This window comes from Panthera onca, chromosome C2, assembly GCF_046562875.1.
Source record: "Panthera onca isolate mPanOnc1 chromosome C2, mPanOnc1 haplotype 2, whole genome shotgun sequence".
In the NCBI taxonomy this organism is placed as follows: domain Eukaryota; kingdom Metazoa; phylum Chordata; class Mammalia; order Carnivora; family Felidae; genus Panthera; species Panthera onca.
The window spans coordinates 68,034,651-68,051,991 of NC_138347.1; the positions used below are offsets into that span (position 1 = coordinate 68,034,651).

Consider the following 17,341-nt stretch of genomic DNA (forward strand, 5'->3'; position numbering starts at 1 on the left):
GACAAAACAGGAGACATGGGCACATGAACCTCATCAGCTACACCTCCCCATCTACCAGTAAGGACCTACTTTCAATGGTTTATTTCAGGACACAAGCCTGAACATAGAATTTTCAGTTTAAACTCATGAGGTGCCTTTTCTCTATTCTCTGATTTTCAGTCCTCTCCTATCTTCCCCAACTCATCCTGCAAAGGCAGAATTGCTGAATGAGTAGATAGAATCAAAACGATACTGAGATGACATTTTTTTAAAAATCACCCATCCTTGGGGCACCTGGGTGGCTCAGTGGGTTAAGTGTCTGACTCTTGATCTCAGCTCAGGTCTTGATCTCAGAGTCAGGAGTTCAAGCCCCGTTGAGCTCCGTTTGTTTGAAAAGCAAACAAACAAACAAACAAACCACGCCCATTCTCATGTTGACTCTGTTGCTTACATTAGCACATTCTTGATTGCCCATCTCTCACATGGTGCAAGGTAAAAACTTTCATTGGGCTGTTAAAACCAAAGAAGAATGCCAAGTAGAACTAAAGACCCCAGGATTCTGTTACAGGAAAAACTATTCATGTGCTGATCAAAGTTCATCATGTGTAGATACTTACACTTTCTACCTTGGAAAAGTCCATCCTCTAGGCCCCTGGGGTCTTTAACCGCTTATACTCTGTTTTGTGTTTCCAAGCATAAACTTGTCATTCCCAAATATGGTTGCCTGCTTCTAGGAATGAATAGAAACGATGAAATAAGCACGGACTAGTTTCTCAGGGAATTTGCTAAGAATACACCATAGGAAGACTAAATATGATTTCTGATCTTGAGTAGTTTTTAATTTCATTGGTGAAGAAGCACACATTGTTCTTGCTGCTGTTGTTGCTGTTCGTTCGCCTTCTATCCTTCACAGAGAGGTTCCAGTTGAAACCTTCCCGTAGTTCAGAGAAAGAAAAGAGCTATGTGGACAACAGCAGGGAAACCTTTATGGGAAGAGGCAAGGGCAGAGCCAGGCCTTGAAACATGGAGCAAGCTTTTACATATCTAGGAGAGGAGGATGAAACCAAGAGGTAGGATTGAGAACTGCATTCAAAAGAAAAAAAAAATGACGAAAAACCGGACTTACGAGTGCATGAAGACGCCTGAAGGGTATCTGAAGAAAGAAGAAATTGTGCTTGTGCCAGTGAAGAGTGTGTGTTACTAAGTTTGTGATAAATATCCTTGATCAAAGTACAAAGCGGAATGTCAGGGGCGCCTGGGTGACTCATTCAGATGAGCAGCTGGCTGACTCTTGGATTTTGGCTCAGGTCATGATCTCACAGTCGTGGGACTGAGCCCTGCCTGGGCTCCGTGCTGGCAGGATGGAGCCTGCCTGGGATTCTCTCACTCTCTGCCCCTCACCCACTTGTGGTCTCTCTCAAAATAAATAAGACTTAAAAAAAGGGGGGGGATATTCTGGATAAAAATCAGAAACTCTCAAAAAATGTATCTTAAAAATTGTCCCTCTAATAGGGAGGAATTGAAGACTGGCAAGTTTTAGGAGAATGATGATGGCAATGCTTGAAGATACAGTTGCTCACCTTTGTTGCCCACATAGTTGCCTTCAGGCCTCTGAAATGATTTCTAATGCCTCTGTTGCAGAAAACTTTTGTTGCACTATCGACAGCAGCACAGCACTATCATTCTTTTATTGATTTATTGATTTACTGATTTATTTATGAGAGTGAGAGAGCGAGAGAGCATGAGCCAGGGGAGGGACAGAGAGAGAGAGGAAGACACAGAATCCGAAGCAGGCTCCAGGCTCTGAGCTGTCAGCACACAGCCCGACGTGGGGCTCAAACTTACAAACCATGAGAGCATGACCTGAGTGGAAGTTGGATGCTTAACCAACCGAGCCACCCAGGCGCCCCCCCAGAGCACTAATTATTCTTAAGAATCAGGAAAAGTTGGGGCGCCTGGGTGGCGCAGTCGGTTAAGCGTCCGACTTCAGCCAGGTCACGATCTCGCGGTCTGTGAGTTCGAGCCCCGCGTCAGGCTCTGGGCTGATGGCTCGGAGCCTGGAGCCTGTTTCCGATTCTGTGTCTCCCTCTCTCTCTGCCCCTCCCCCGTTCATGCTCTGTCTCTCTCTGTCCCAAAAATAAATAAAAAAAAAAAAGTTGAAAAAAAAAATTAAAAAAAAAAAAAAAGAATCAGGAAAAGCAGCAAGTCCAATAGAATCCCAAAATGCAACGACAAGATACATTTCTGCCTTTAGAGGGCACTGCTGTTTTCACAAAAGAAGGATGGCTTCAGTGTCTGCTCGGCTATGGGCTTCCAGTGGGCTTTTGCTTTAGATGCTGTTGTACTTGTTTTTCCTTCAGATCTAGGGATTTTCCTTGAAGACCTAGGGATAGACTTGGCAGTGGGAGTGGGGTTCACTTAAGCCCAAAGAAATTAGAAACAAGGAACATATTGCCCCATTCAGTCTCTTCCAATTTAAAAACAACAGTAAGAACAAATGCCTTCCCGATTTTCCATCAATGGTTCCTATTCTTTCTCTCCGTGGGTAGTATGAAGGAGTTGGCTCTCCTCTTATCCATCTGCACGCTCGGCACACTGTAGTCTGGCTCTCCATCTCACCCCAGCACTCCTCCATATGGTTAATCTCAGCAGTCTATCTTTTGTCTTAATCTTTACTTGACGGTTCTCTACAGCATTTCATTCTTTGTTTCCTGAAACTCTGCCTTCTTGGCTTCTCCTATGCCAACTTCCCTGGGTTCTTTTGTTACCTCTCACCTTGCCTTTACAGGCCTTTTGCCTGGATTCACTTCCATGGTCTACTCTTTAATTGAATGCCCCAGAAATCTGTCTGACCGGTGCTTCTCAGCTCATTCGACCCACTCTCCAAGGGTGATCACATCCACTCTCAAGGCTCCAACTCACCAGTCACAAATATGACTTCCATACCTATCTCTCTCTAGGCTATGCTTCTCCTGATCCTCAATTTTCAACTTCACCTGGATGTCCCATAGTCCCCTCACACACAGCCTCTGCAAAACTGGACCCATAATCTCTCCCTCCCTACTCCCTAACCCCTACTGTTCTCACCAGCCCCTCCAAAATCCACACATTATCTCCTGGATTCCACAGTACAGTAAATGATATACCATTTTCCCACTCAAATCAGAAATCTAGAATCTTCTCCATTGTGCCATATTCAACCCATCACTGGGTCCTGACCACCTAAATTACTTTCACATTTGCCCCTACTCTCTTTGCCCACTGACAAAATTTCATTTCAGGGCCTCAGAGCCTGTTGCCTTGGGGCAATACATTCTTTTTAAAGATTGAAATGTAGGGGCTCCTGGGTGGCTCAGTCAGTTAAGCTTTAAGCATCCAACTCATGGTATCAGCTCAGGTCATGATCTCACAGTTCGTGAGTTCAAGCCCCACATCAAGCTCTGTGCTGTCAGCACAGAGCCTGCTTGCAATTTTCTCCCTCCTGTGCATGCGCGTGCACTCTCTCTCTCTCTCTCTCAAAATAAATAAATAACCTTAAAGAAAATAAAGATTGAAATGTATTCAAGTTTACACTTTATTGTTTGAGCAGGTATAATGTTTACTGGTTCACATTTACAACAAATTGAAAAGTCTCCCTCCTGTACCCCTAAGCTTCCTTCCCAGATGCAATCAATGTTATTAGCTTGTCGTGGATCCTTTCAGAGGCATTTTTACACACAAGGTAGCATCTTTTACACACTCTTCTGCATTTTGCCTTTTTCATGTCATGTATCTTTGAGATCTTTCCATGTTACCACATAAAGGGTTTCTTCATTCTTTTTGCTGCTTTTTACATTCTATTGTATAGATGCACTATAAGCTATTAAACTTTTAGGTCTCCCTATTTATGGATAGTTAAGGAGTTCCCAATCTTCTGCTATTGTAATAAAGGCTGTAAAGAACAACTTTGTACTTAGGTCAATTGACACAGGTGTTAACTGATCAATGAGCATATACTTTTAAAAATATGGGTACTAAAAAAACTTGAAATTACCTACATACCTCCTATCCTATTTCTATTGGTCGGCATTGACCCAGACACTTCCTCTGTCCCATCTCACCTCCTCCAAGACCAAGTGCCCCTCCCTCTGTGCTTCAGACCCAGGGATCCTAGTGCCTCAGATGCTCCCCACCCCTCACTCTTAATTAAGATTCTGCTTCCAACTTACTCTTGGAGGCCTTCAAAAGATTTTGCTTCTTTATTCACAAGTCCACCTTCCTTTCCCAGCCCCTGAGGTCAGGGCCTCTGCTCTCATCTTTATTCCCTGGTACGCAGGACGTTACCCAGGTCGGTACTGTTAGCCAAATCGAGGCCTCAGGGTACAAAAGTCCCAAGGGCCACTCTAAAGATAGAGTTGGAGGGAGATAACTGCTGACATGTCATAATGCAGGTAAACAAATTCAAATTTTAAAAGAAATGTAGGTACGTTTTACCCGAATTCACAATGTGAATTACATTTTCGCCGCAAATAATAGTAACAACAAGAAGAGTTAATAAAAGGAATCATAAACACAGGAGAAACTTAGTTTGACGTAGAGCTCTGCGCCGTCCCCATCCTCACAAGGGGACGCAGGGCCCTGGGAACCCCCACCCCCACCCCGCCCGAGCCCGCAGGAGAGAAGCGGCAGCGCCCCCCGACCCCAGGCCGGCGGCGGGTCAGGGGCTGAGGGGCTTGGACCTACTCACCCGGCGGGCGGGCCACAGCAGGGAGGGCAGCCCAGAGAGGAGGGGGAACGACTCTGCAGAAACGGGGAGGGATTTCCGGAAAAGCGAAACTGAAACTTTGCGGCCCAGGGCGGCGGGGAGCGACGCACTCGCGCCCCGGCCTACACGCACCCCCGGAGCCCGACGACGCCGAGAGCCATGGCCTCGACCCTCCGTTCTCCGTCCCCGCTGCTGGTGCGGGTGTCCGAGTCCAGCCCCCGAACACGCTTGAAGCTGGGAATCTACTTCCAGAGCCAGAACTCTGGCGGCGGGGAGTGCACCGTCCAGCCCCTCGACCCCAGGGACCAGGTCACCTTCCAGGTGACGTTCATGGAAAGGGAAGGTGAGCATCGGGCCGCTGCGGGTGCAAAGGGACCCGGCCCTGAGGGATTCCAAGCAGACCCAGGTCAAGGTGACGTAGGAGACAGAGGGCGGGAGAAAGCACAGCACCGGATCATGAGCACGGGGTGAAGGTGCACACAGGAATTGTGTCTTTCCACAGAGGGTCAGCTTTATTCGGCATATATATAGCAAAATTGACCACAATTATAAAGCAGGTTCAGGATTCCACACTCAGTGACATTTCACCATGTGATTAAACTTCACTTCTTACACAGCACACGGAGCGGGACAGAAGACCAGCCACACAACAAAGTAACAGAAGGGTGTAGGAAGTTAACCAACCAAAGGTGACATCAGTCTGTGAGCGCGCAGTTGAGATAAGGCCTCTCTCTCGTTGGGGTCAGCTCTCAGCACTTACTGCTTATTATTTTCAAGCGGTGAAGGATCTCAGCTCTCTTCGTAGATCAGTGGGGCAGGACCTTCCTCTGCAGCTGCCTTTTTTAAGTGGTCCGACATAGAGAGGTCATGTCTGAAGAGTCTGACAGTTTGCTACAAAAATCCCCTCCTGCTTTTTAAAGGGATTTAATTGGTCTTGGGCCCCTGCCGACCTCCTCTGCTTCTGCTTGTTATCAGTTCTGGGGTGTCAGCTGATGCTGGGCCCAGCGATGTCTCTTACCTGCAGTACCTTTAACTACTTGTGTCATTGCTTGACCCAGGCCCCTGTTTGACATAAGAGACTCCGTTTTGCTTGCTACACACTGTCTGGTGGGGAGAGGAATGGTGGGGGAGGGCCTCTTGCTGCCCAAAGATGCAACCCAACAGGGAGACGAGAGACCAGTAGTGCCCAGTTGGTTGGTGATCTGATCTGACTGCATTTTTTTAATCAGTTAATTTATGAGAGAGACAGAGACAACATGAGCAGGGGAGGGGCAGAGGGAGGGGCAGAGGAAGGGGAGAGAGAGAATCCCAAGCAGGTTCCGTGCTGTCAGCACAGATCCCGATGTAGAGCTCAAACTCACGAAACCGTGAGATCATGACATGAGCCAAAACCAAGAGTCAGATGCTTAACCAAGTAAACCACCCAGGGGCCCCTGATCAGACTGCATTTTAAAGTTGATGCTTTCCAGTATCCTCATCCTGACTCAAATTTCTTAGCTCTGGGAAGAACACCTTTCCCTCCCCTAGATACCTGTAAACTCTTGTCATTTAGGAATTCTATTTTTGATTCTTGCTCTTTTCACTTAACTTTATATAATGAACATTATTCCATATCATTAAAATGGGAAGTTGGAGACATTTTCAGAAACGCGACTTTTAAAGAGTAGCCTGTATTCCATTATCATGAGCTTTCATTTCTACAGCTGCCCCCGTTAGAGTTTGAATAGCTCCCGCACAGATGCCCTGTCATCAGTCCACCATTCCAGGATGCAGGGAGCAGCCTTCCTGGGAAGCTGCTGGGGCAGGTACAGATGCGCGAATAAGAGGTTTATTTGAAGCCTTTCCCATGGGTATGTGTGTGTTAAATGTTTCCATTGAAGCTAAAGAGAGAGTCTTGAAGAAAGAAAAGCATCAAATTATGGTTGACAACAAACTTGTGACTGTTTTTCTGGAGCCCACTGAGAATCCGACAGACAAGAATGCAAGACCCAGAACATCTTCGCTGGCACAGTCACAAGATGCTTCTGGTGAGAGGCATCCAAACAAAGAACATATTCCTAATGCTGTGGATTCCTGTGTCCAAAAGGTGAGGACTGAAAGAAGGAGGTGGGTATGTTCCTGCACCTTCTTCTCCATTCACCATATCTTTCATTATTGATCCAACCACCACTTGCTGAAGACTGACTTGGAGGCGGGTACTCTTTTAGGCCTTGGGGCATAGAAGTGAGCACAAGAGACAAGGTCCCTGCTGGGTGGGGAGGTACATAGAAAGACAAGAAGCAAGTAAACAAGATAAGTAAAATAATTTCAGGCAGTGATATGTGCTATGAAGAAAATATAATAGGGTTTTGCCTTAGAGGGTGACAGGGCCAGGGTGAGGAAGGGGAAGGGAGTGGTGCTGCTTCTGACCAGAAGTCAGAGACAGTTTCTCTGAGGAGATGACGTTTGGCCTGAGACTTGAGTGATGAGAAGGAGCCAGCCATGCAGTCATTCAACCAATCAATATCAACTGCCTGCTGTGTGCCAGGCACTGTCACAGGATCTGGAGACCACTGTTGTAAATAAGATATCAGGAAAAAACCTCTCAAATGAGATAGTGTCTGAGTGGAGACATGAATGAAGTAAGGGAGCTAACTAAGTGAGGTAAGAATGTTTGAGGCAGAGGGAAGCACAAGTGCATAGGCACTGAGACAGGAGCTTCTATCCTCAACCCCAAGGCTTCAGGGAGGGAGACAGGTGTGACTAAAAGGCAGTGGGCAAGGAAGAGAGTGACAGGAAAGGAATTTGGAGAAGTAGCCAGAAGTCAGGTTTTGGGGGGATGAAGGTAGGGACTTTGGATTTTAACTTCAATATTAGGGGATTCATCTGATCAATCATTTTGAACCAGGGGAGTAGGGTGATCTGATTTACATTTCTAAATGTAATGTAATGGTTGCTGTGTGGAGGACTGAGTGTCCTCAGAAGGGGCCAGAGCAGAAGCAGGAGGTGAGAGCCCAGTTAGGAGGGCTTGCAGCAGGCCAGGAGCAAGATGACAGTGGCTTGGAGTCTGGGTGGTCCTGATGGAGGTGTAAGAAGTGGCCGCATTCAGAGAAACATTTGAAAGAAGATCTGGAGGAAGGACGTTACATGTGGAGGAAATAGCACATGCAAAAACCTTGAGGGGAGCAGATCATAGAAATCTGGCTTTTCGATTACATTCAATTTGCCTCTGTCCTTTTTAGCTTAACTGCTGTTTTTTTGTCCTATGTTAGAGCTTCTCAAAGGACAGGATTTAGAGGGCCCAGCAATACTGCATGCAGTTAGGTGTTTAATTTTTGTTTTTGTTTCTGTTTTTAAAAAGGAGGGGAATTGAAGAAGTGAAAAAACTGAATAGGAAAAAAAAGAATAGGAAAAAACATCCTTTTCAGATTTATGACTCCCTTCCAAGGTCACAGACTCTTGTGAGAACCACAGCTGCTGGCCCGAAAGCAGAAGTACCTTCCCTTCACTCCATTCCCCAATAGCGGAGAGAGTGGGAGGCTCTAGAATCCGGAATTCTCGTCCACGTCACTTGTTAAATGCGCCTCGTGCCCAGGCTCCACAGTTACATCAGACTCTCTGGAGATGGACCTGGTCCTTGGCTTGTTTGCTTGTTTGTTTGTTTGTTTGTTTTTCTTTTGCTTTGTTTTCATTCCCCAGGTGATTCTAATGTGCAGACAGAGCTGAGAACCTCTGGGCTGTAGCATACCGCACCCTCCGCAAAAAGGGTTTGAAAGAAGTCACCCTCTCTGCTAAGGGAAGACATAATGGCTATTTGTCTGGTCTCTAGACACTGTCCTGACAGGAGACTATTGAGCTGATGTCTGAGAGATTTTGTTTGTTCCTTTTAAAATTTCAGATCTTCCTTAGTGTCACAGCTGACCTGAACTGTGACCTCTTCTCTAAAGAGCAGAGGGAACACATAACCACCATCTGCCCCAACATCAAAAAGATGGAAGGGCACAATGGAATTGAGAAGGTGTGTGGTACCTTCGGAGATATTGAAAAAATACATCACTTCTTGAATAAGCAACTCTGGGAAAGGGGGCAGAAACATGAATCTTCCTCTTTGACAACAGAGAAGGAGCCAGTCCATCAGCACCAGAACGGCTGCCCTTATTCCCCTGAACCGAAAAACAGGGCAGAAGAAAAAAGTGGCCATTTTGAAATTCCCTTGCCTTTCTTTGAATACTTCCAATTTATCTATCCTGATAAAATGGACTCAATACAGAACAGATTTGGTGTAAAAATAATAATCCAGCAGAGTTCGAACATAGTGTATTTAGACTTCACCTCGAATCAACCAGGTGACCTCAGAGCAGCTCAGGAGTTTTTTGTCAGTGAATTTCAGAAAACTGCAGGACTTCTGGAGCAACAGTGTGTTGCTTTCGCAGACAGTAAGCAGGCAAATAAAATCAAACAGGAATTGAATCATCGGTTTACAAAGCTCCTTATAAAGGAGAAAGGAGGAGAATTAACTCTCCTTGGGACCCAAGATGACATTTCAGCTGCCAGATGTTTTTTTGCTCTGAAAGACTCTAGAAGTCTTGTCATGGGACCTGTGAAAATATCAACTCCCAGATGCATGATGAATGGAATTGAAGTTGATACTTTTCAGTATAAGCTTTTAGAAGCTGAAATACTCCAGGAGATACCAAAGATAGAAAAAAAGTATGACACTCAATGTAAGGTTTCAGGAAACACTGAGAAAACCTGCATCCTATTTGAACCTAAGGACAAGGAATTAGATCTGTCTGCCCATGCTTATGCAAGTTTCATTGATGTCTATCAACATGTGTCATGTCAGGTGATGAGAGAAGTGCTTTCACTGAAACCTTTGGGCAAAGAGAGAATGCACTTACATGGGACCAAGTTTGCTGATGGCTTTAGGAAAAAGCATCCAAATGTACACTTTGTACTGAATCAAGAGTCAATGACTTTGATTGGATTGCCAGATCACCTTGCAAAGGCAAAGCAGTATATCTTTAAAAAAGTGGGGATGTCCCCATTAGCTGGAGACAAATGGGATGAGGACCATGAAACATCCGTGGACATTGACAGTAATGATTCAAAAACAGCTTCACCCACATTCCAGCACTCTGCTGGTTCTGGGGCGTCAGGCATGGACAAGGAAGAGGACATATGTAGCATCTGCATGGACATGATTAGTAACAAAGAATTGCTACCCAAGTGCAAGCATGCATTCTGCTCCCCTTGTATCAACAAAGCCATGTCCTATAAACCGGTCTGTCCTGTGTGCCAGACTTCCTATGGTATCCAGAAAGGCAATCAGCCAGAGGGAACCATGACTGTCACTGTCGTAGGAGACTCACTTCCAGGTTATGAATCCTGTGGCTCCATTGTGATTAATTATAACATGAAAGGAGGCATTCAAACAGTAAGTGTTTCTTGAGGTGCATGGGTTTCTTTCCAGTATGTTAGAATTACAGAGCAAGAGGCTGTTCTCTTGCCAATTACTGGATTTCCCAGGGTATTATTTTCATGGTTATATATGCAAGGGCTTTAAATAGTGATAAAGGTAGCAATGTTTGCTTATAACTTAGGTCTCTTTTGTGTTTATTAAGGCAGAGAAAGAGTGAGTGGTGATTATGTGTTAGAATGGTGCAAATCAGAAGATGAATAGTGTTTCCAGCGTGAACGTAGGGAGAGAGGAGAAATATGAATTATTGAGAATATGCACAAACCTTTAATATTTTGTTTGTTTTTGATTTTCCTTATCTACAAATGAGCATGTCTATCTGTAGAATAAAATTTAGACATGGGAGTGTTTTCAGGTGATATTTTCTTGTCTTCATACAGGAAAAGCACCCAAACCCAGGAAAGGCATACTCTGGAATACAACGAACAGCATACCTGCCCAATAATGAGGAAGGAATCGAAGTTTTGAGACTGCTTCGTAGGGCCTTTAACCAAAAGCTGATTTTTACGGTGGGGGAGTCTCGAGTATTAGGAATCTCAGATGTCATTACATGGAATGACATCCACCACAAAACATCCCGTTCTGGGGGCCCGCAAAAGTGAGAACCTTCTGAAACATAATGATTGCTAAATAGGATTTAGAGGTTATAAAATACAGCAATTTGAGGATGTGGCTATAAGGAGACTTTATAGCAGTGAGATTGGATACAATAAAGTCTTTTTTTGAAGTATAGTTGATATACAATGTTATATTAGTTTCAGGTGTGCAGCTGTTGATTCCACAATTGTGTACATTAGGTGGTGCTTACCACAAGTGTAGTTAGTTACTATCACCATACAAAGTTGTTAGTCTGACTATATTACATGTATATACAATATATATGTTATATACATAATATAATGTATATTATATACATTATAGACGTAATATTTATAATATCTTGACTATATTCCCTGTACTTTTTTCATCCCTGTGACTTAATTTATTTTACAATTGGAAGTTTGTACCTTTTAGTCCCTTTCACCTCTCTTGCCTGTCTCCCCCAACCAGCAGCCTCCCTTACTCCAGCAACCACCAATTTGTTCTCTGTATTTGTGACACTGTTTCTGTGTGTGTGTGTGTATGTGTTGTATTTTAGATCTGATGTGTAAGTGAAGTCATATGGTGTATTTGTCTTTCTCTAACTTATTTCACCCAGCATAATCATCTCTAGGTCTATCTGTGTTGTTGCAAATGGCAAGATTTCATCCTTTTTTAAAAAATTTTTAATATTTATTTATTTTTGAGAGAGAGAGAGCTCAAGTGGGGGAGGGGCAGAGAGAGAGGGAGAGGATCAAAGAGGGCTGTGTGCTGACATAAGCAAGCCCGATGTGGGGCTTGAACTCACAAACTGTGAGATCATGACCTGAGCCAAAGCCGGGTGCTCAACCAACTGAGCCACCCAGGTGCCGCAGATTTCATCCTTTTTTATGGCTAAGTAATATTCTATTACATAGCTATAGAGTGTATATACATATAGATAGATAGAGATACATATCACATATTCTTTGCCCATTTATCTATAGATACTTAGGTCACTTCCATATCTTGGCTATCATAAATAATGCTGCAGTAAACATATGTGCATATATCTTTTCAAACTAATATTTATGTATTCTTTGGGTAAATACCCAGCAGTGGAATTACTGGATCATATGGTATTTCTATTTTTGACTTTTTGAGGAACCTCCATACTGTTTTCCATCATGACTGCACCAGTTCACATTCCCACCTGTTGGGCTCCCTTTTTTGTACATCATTGTCAACACTTTGTTTCTTGTTTTTTAAGATACTAGTCATTCTGACAACTGTGAGGTGATATTTCACTGTGGTTTTGATTTGCATTTCCCTGATGATTAGTGATGTTGAGTGCCTTTTCGTGTGTCTGTTGGCCATCTATATATCTCTGGAAAAATGTGTATTCAGGTCCCCTGCCCATTTTTAAATCAGGTTATTTGTGTGGGTTTTTTGGTGTTGAATTGTAATAAGTTCTTTATGTATTTTGGATGTTAATCTCTTATCAGATTTATCATTTGCAAGTACCATCTCCCATTCAGTATTTTGCCTTTTTGTTTTATTGCAAAAACTTTTTATTTTGCTGTAATCCCAACAGTTCATTTTTGCTTTTGTTTCTCTTGCCTGAGCATATCCAGAAGAAAGTTGCTAAGACCAACATCCAAGAGATTACTACCTATGTTTTCTTTCAGGAATTTTTTGGTTTCAAGTCTTATGTTTAGGTCTTTAATCCATTTTGAATTTATTTTGGGGTATGGTGTAAGAAAGTGGTCCAGTTTTATTCTTTTCCATATAGCTGTCCAGTTTCCTCATGGGTTCGAGCCCCACATCGGGCTCTGTGCTAGTAACTCTGTGCTGGCAGCTTGGGGCCTGGAGCCTACTTTGGATTCTGTGTGTGTGTGTGTGTGTGTGTGTGTGTCTGCCCCCCCCCCCCCCATCCACTCACACTCTATCCCTCTCTCAAAAATAAACATAAAAAAGAACTTAAAAAAAAAAGGAATGCATCCTGAGACTTTTGAAAATTTACCAAATTTGAAAATTCTCCTGTAGAAAATTATTATTCTCCATAAAAATATAGTATAGAATGACTTTAGGAAAGTGACTGCTTACCAATGAGCTGAAAATGAAAACATCTTGTTGGAAGGCAGATCCTGGGCAGACAGCTAGGCTCACTTACCAGCTAAATGACTCACCTCCACACACTTACAAGTGATTATAAGTCATCTGTCTTTAAGATTGTTTTCAATGTTTGCAACACTGAATGTTAATGCCAGGAATCTACTGTACAGATTTCTTAAGACCATTTGTGAAGAAGCTAAAGGGCTTTTTCCTTCTGCAGGTTTGGCTACCCTGATCCTGGTTATTTGAAACGTGTTAAACAAGAGCTGAAAGATAAAGGAATTGAGTAAGAAAACTGCTGGAAGGATGTCTTGAGCCAAGCTTTCAAAAGACACAGTTGAAGAAACATCTTTAAATTTTTTTTCATCTCAAGAAGTGGTCTGTTTAGAAGTAAGAATCTACTAGTCTGTCATTTCTGGAGTGTTACTTTTTATGGAAGATAAAAGTTCCAGGGGCGCCTGGGCGGCTCAGTTGGTTGAGCATCCAACTTCTGCTCAGGTTGTGATCTCACAGTTCATGAGCTCCAGCCCCACACTGGGCTCTCTGTTGTCAGCATGGAGCCCACTTCAGATCCTCTCCGCCCCACCCCCGTCCCTCCCCTGTACTTTCTCTCTCTCTCAAAAATAAACATTAAAAAAATTAAAGAAAGCTCCAAAATCAATGTGATTTTGCTGCAGAGGTGTTGTGCCTCATTCTTGTGTCTTCTTTGGGGAGTAGGGAGTGGAGTACTGGGGGTCTGAAATAGTCTGTGTTCTTCAGTTGAAATAGTAGCTGTCAATTGATCCTCTTTCTACTGCTCTCTCTGACATAGCCTTTTGGGGTTTTTTTGTTTGTTTTCTCTTTACCCTAAAAGTAAAATCCTAGTATGAGTGGCAGAGGAAAGGGCTTTGGTTATGGAAAATTAGAGACACACATTTTCCTCCCTCCCTCATGGCCAAAAAAGTGGCCAGAAGCAGAGATTGGGCAACAAAGGAATAAGTCTATTATTTTTCACAGTACAGAGCCTGGTATGCAGTTGGTGCCTCATAATGCTTTGCTGCCGGACTCAGGTTACTAATAACCCAGCAGAGGGTTATATGCTCCCTGAATCTTTGACAGAGGCAGGAGTAAGGAAGCCATATCTGGAGACCTTACTACTGATGTGGAAAACTGAGTTTCTTTACTCCAGAACACTTAACCTCTAAACTCTGAACTCTGACCAGTCCTCTAACTTGGTCCTTGCTCCTTCCTGAGTTTTATAATCTGCCATATGGGGTGCATTTGTCCTGTCCTACTAATGCTACACGTTTCTGAACATTTTTTCCTCTGGATATCACTATACTTTTTAAGTATACCCTGCTTCCAGATAAATAACCTTTCCTTAGTTTCCACAGACTACCATTTTCTCAGTTATGTAGCCCCCATAATAGTTTTTCCATTCTTTTACTAAGTCCCACCAAGTCCTGTTTTCTTCCTTAAAATCTCTCTCCCTGGTATTATCTCTGGACAGAGACAAAGCAAGTTGAGCCTGCTATTAATATATGACATGTCAAAATGCACTTTTAAATGGTTTTCCAAGTCAGAAGAAAATTATACTAGCAAATTATCTGGTTATCCATGTCCCAGCCCCTCTCCAAAAAAGATGGAAGTCTTTTTCTTTTCCTAAAGATACACATACACACACATATACATTTTTTATAATCATATGGTAATAGCTTAGCTAATATTTATTATAGATTTATTTTATCCTCTTTTTAAGGGCTTTATTCCTGGGACTAATACTATTACTATCCCCATTTTATAACTGAGAAAACTGATGCACAGAGAGGATAAGTACTTTGACAAAGGTCACATCGTTTATAAGTAGAAGTTCTGGGATTTGAAGAAGGTAGTCTGGCACCAAGGCTTCTGCACCCCAGAGCTACCCTGCTCCAACTGGGCAAGCTGAGGAGTCCCATGATTCTGGGCTTCTCTCAGAAGTGGATTCCTGCACAGTGCCCAAAGTAGATTTCCTCCAAGGTGGTCCTATATGAAGAACTTAAAAACCCAGAATCTTTTCCTTTGTCCAGAGAGTTAAGGGATAGGTCTTTTTTAAAAAATCAGATTATGCATTTAGTTTTTGATGATTCAAATTTTTACTATTAGGATTGTTTTATGTCTACAGATCTTTTGGCTAAATTTGCTTCAAAAAAGCAAAAGTTTGGTTCCTGCTAAGTTCTGGATCTTTGCAATGTGTGCTCAAAGGCAAGTTTCATGGTGCCAGCGGTTGAGAGCCTTTGGATTACCGCTCTTGTTCTGTGATGGTATTATCATCTGTATCTGCTTCATTATTTTTTTGTATCTGCTTTAAATAAAGTTATATACAGGGTGCCTGGGTGACTGAGTCAGTTAAGCCTCCAACTTCAGCTCAGGTCATGATCTCACGATTCGTGCCATCCTGTGTCAGGATTTCTGCTGTCAGCATGGAGCCCACTTCAGATCCTCTGTCCCACTCCCCCCATCCCCTCCCCTGCTGTTTTTTTCTCTCTCTCAAAATAAACAAACAAATAAATAAATATAGTTATACATGTATTAGGAACAAATTGTGTTATTTCCCTACTCCTTTTTTCTTTTCCCTGAGGAAAGAATTGAAAATAGTATTAAGATATTTGATGTTTTGGGGCACCTGGGTGGCTGAGTCGGTTAAGCGTCCGGCTTTGGTTCAGGTCATGATCTCGCGGTTTGTGGGTTCGAGCCCTGCCTCAGGCCTATATGCCCCTCCCCTACTCGTGCTCTTTCTCTCTCTCTCTCTCAGAAGTTAGTAAACATTTAAAAAAAATTTTTTTTTAAAGATATTTGATGTTTTTCTAAAGATAGCTTCTGCACCCAATTTCCATGTGTGGGTTTTCCCTCCATACATACAAGCAATTATCTGACACCAGTTGGGTGTCCTATAGCTCAACTCAATTCAGACATTCTCTACCCAGAGACATCATCAGATTCCCCAGACTATGGGCTCAGTCCCACAGGACTTCCCCCCCCCCCCCCTTTCAGATGCCAAAAGCAAGCCTAGGATGTTACCTGTGCTTCTGACTGAAGGGCTATAAATCTCTGGTTCTCCATGACCCTCTTCTTGTATTCAGTTAATTTGGTAGAGCAGCTCAAGCAGTTGCTGAAACTCCATTTGTTTCGGGGAAATTCCCGGTCTTCTCTTGCCTGATGTGGACTCCGTATTTCCACTTTGGTGGAAAAAACATGGCGTCTGTTCCTCTGTCTGAGTTAAGGTTTTGAATTAGGTTTTCCTTCTCTGCCTTCTACTGGCACCTTGCCTCTTCTGCCTTCCGCTCCCCCTGCTGTTTCTGCACCAACTTGGATGTGGTCTACATAATTGGGTCCTGTATCCCCCTCAGTGCCTCAGGCACCATTGGTTCCTCCTCCCATCCTCAAGGTCAAAGAGTAAAGTGCACCCCTTTGGACATATAAGTCTTTTCCAAATAGAATGAATTGCTAAAGCTTTGATTACTGAACATAGGTTTGTGTTTTTAACTTCTTGTTGCAGAGAAATTAAGGCTATTTGAACCTATTGGAAAACATGCTTTGTACTTAATTGGTTCATGAATTTACCATCTAAAAAAATTCTGATGGTTGGTTACTAAGTTCTCAATTGGAAACTAAGGTTTCCGAAGAGTTAAAATTCTGCTAAGTGTGCTTAAGACTGATGGAAATAAAGAAAGCAACCCTGTATGTAGGAAAGTAGAAGGTATGTAAGAAAGATATAAGGAATGGAAATACATTTTTGTTGAGGGTAGAAGAAAGTAATTTTGTCCTAAATGAGACTGGTTATTTGGAGAGAAATGGCTTTGGGACAAAGTTTGAAGGCAAAGCAAAGTTGTAGAAGGTTCATGAAGGGGAATCTTTGGAAAGGAATTTTATGTGTGCTCAGGATGGACTAAGGTTGAGATGAATGGAATTTTACAAGTACACTGGTATAAGGTTGAAATTCTGCTTTTCTCTCTGCTCAAATTACAAAGTTTTCTTGGACTGTTGATCTGTTCTTGATAAGACAATGCAAACAAAGGTTTGTCTTCCAGGAAAACCAAAGTTTCAGGTCTTTGATTACTTAGTTAAAACTTCTCAATGTTAAAGGAGCTAGGTTTTGGTAACAACTATATAATGCTATACATTCACCATTATGATCTTTTATTTTCACCTTGATTGAATAAATAAAGTTTTAAGATTTGTAATGATCTGTAATCCTATTTGGGTTGTACTTATAACTTCCTAAGGTTTTAACAAACTTCCCAGGATTTAAATGGTAAATGAAGTCTTTTTTTTTTTTTTTTTTACCAATTAGGCCCTTTTATTTGGGATGCTAAGTTACTTGGAAAAGCACTGTCATACAATGGTAAACCTTAGGTTGTATTGCACAGGTAAAAATGCTGTAACTGCCCAGATATATATGCAAGTCCTAAAGTTATTTAATGTTTTGGTATAAGGCCATCACTTAATATTCTGATTACTTGAAATGT

The 17,341-nt window shown here is 42.7% G+C and overlaps 2 protein-coding genes across 7 annotated transcripts in view; one reads left to right on the forward strand and one right to left on the reverse strand.

Moving 5' to 3' along the window:
- The window catches only part of PARP9 (poly(ADP-ribose) polymerase family member 9), a 35,984-nt gene extending 31,178 nt beyond the window's left edge, over positions 1-4,806 (reverse strand). Inside the window, exons 1-3 of one of the 6 annotated variants that reach the window (XM_060639791.2) lie at positions 4,706-4,805; positions 4,188-4,361; positions 597-709 (exon numbers count right to left, since the gene is read on the reverse strand). In XM_060639791.2, coding sequence (XP_060495774.1) covers positions 597-620 — 24 coding nt within the window. In that variant the 5' untranslated portion in view covers positions 621-709; positions 4,188-4,361; positions 4,706-4,805. Of the gene's footprint in view, positions 1-596; positions 710-1,105; positions 1,878-4,187; positions 4,608-4,705 lie in introns of those variants that run through there. The other 5 variants (XM_060639790.2, XM_060639793.2, XM_060639789.2 and 2 more) reach the window with 5 other exon arrangements.
- A 76-nt stretch (positions 4,807-4,882) lies between these two features.
- DTX3L (deltex E3 ubiquitin ligase 3L) lies at positions 4,883-13,515 on the forward strand. The gene is made up of 5 exons (XM_060639796.3): positions 4,883-5,066; positions 6,604-6,809; positions 8,601-10,139; positions 10,562-10,779; positions 13,075-13,515. The coding sequence occupies exons 1-5, from the start codon at positions 4,883-4,885 to the stop codon at positions 13,142-13,144; spliced, it is 2,217 nt and encodes a 738-aa protein (XP_060495779.2). The 3' UTR covers positions 13,145-13,515.
- The last annotated feature ends 3,826 nt before the right edge of the window (positions 13,516-17,341 follow it).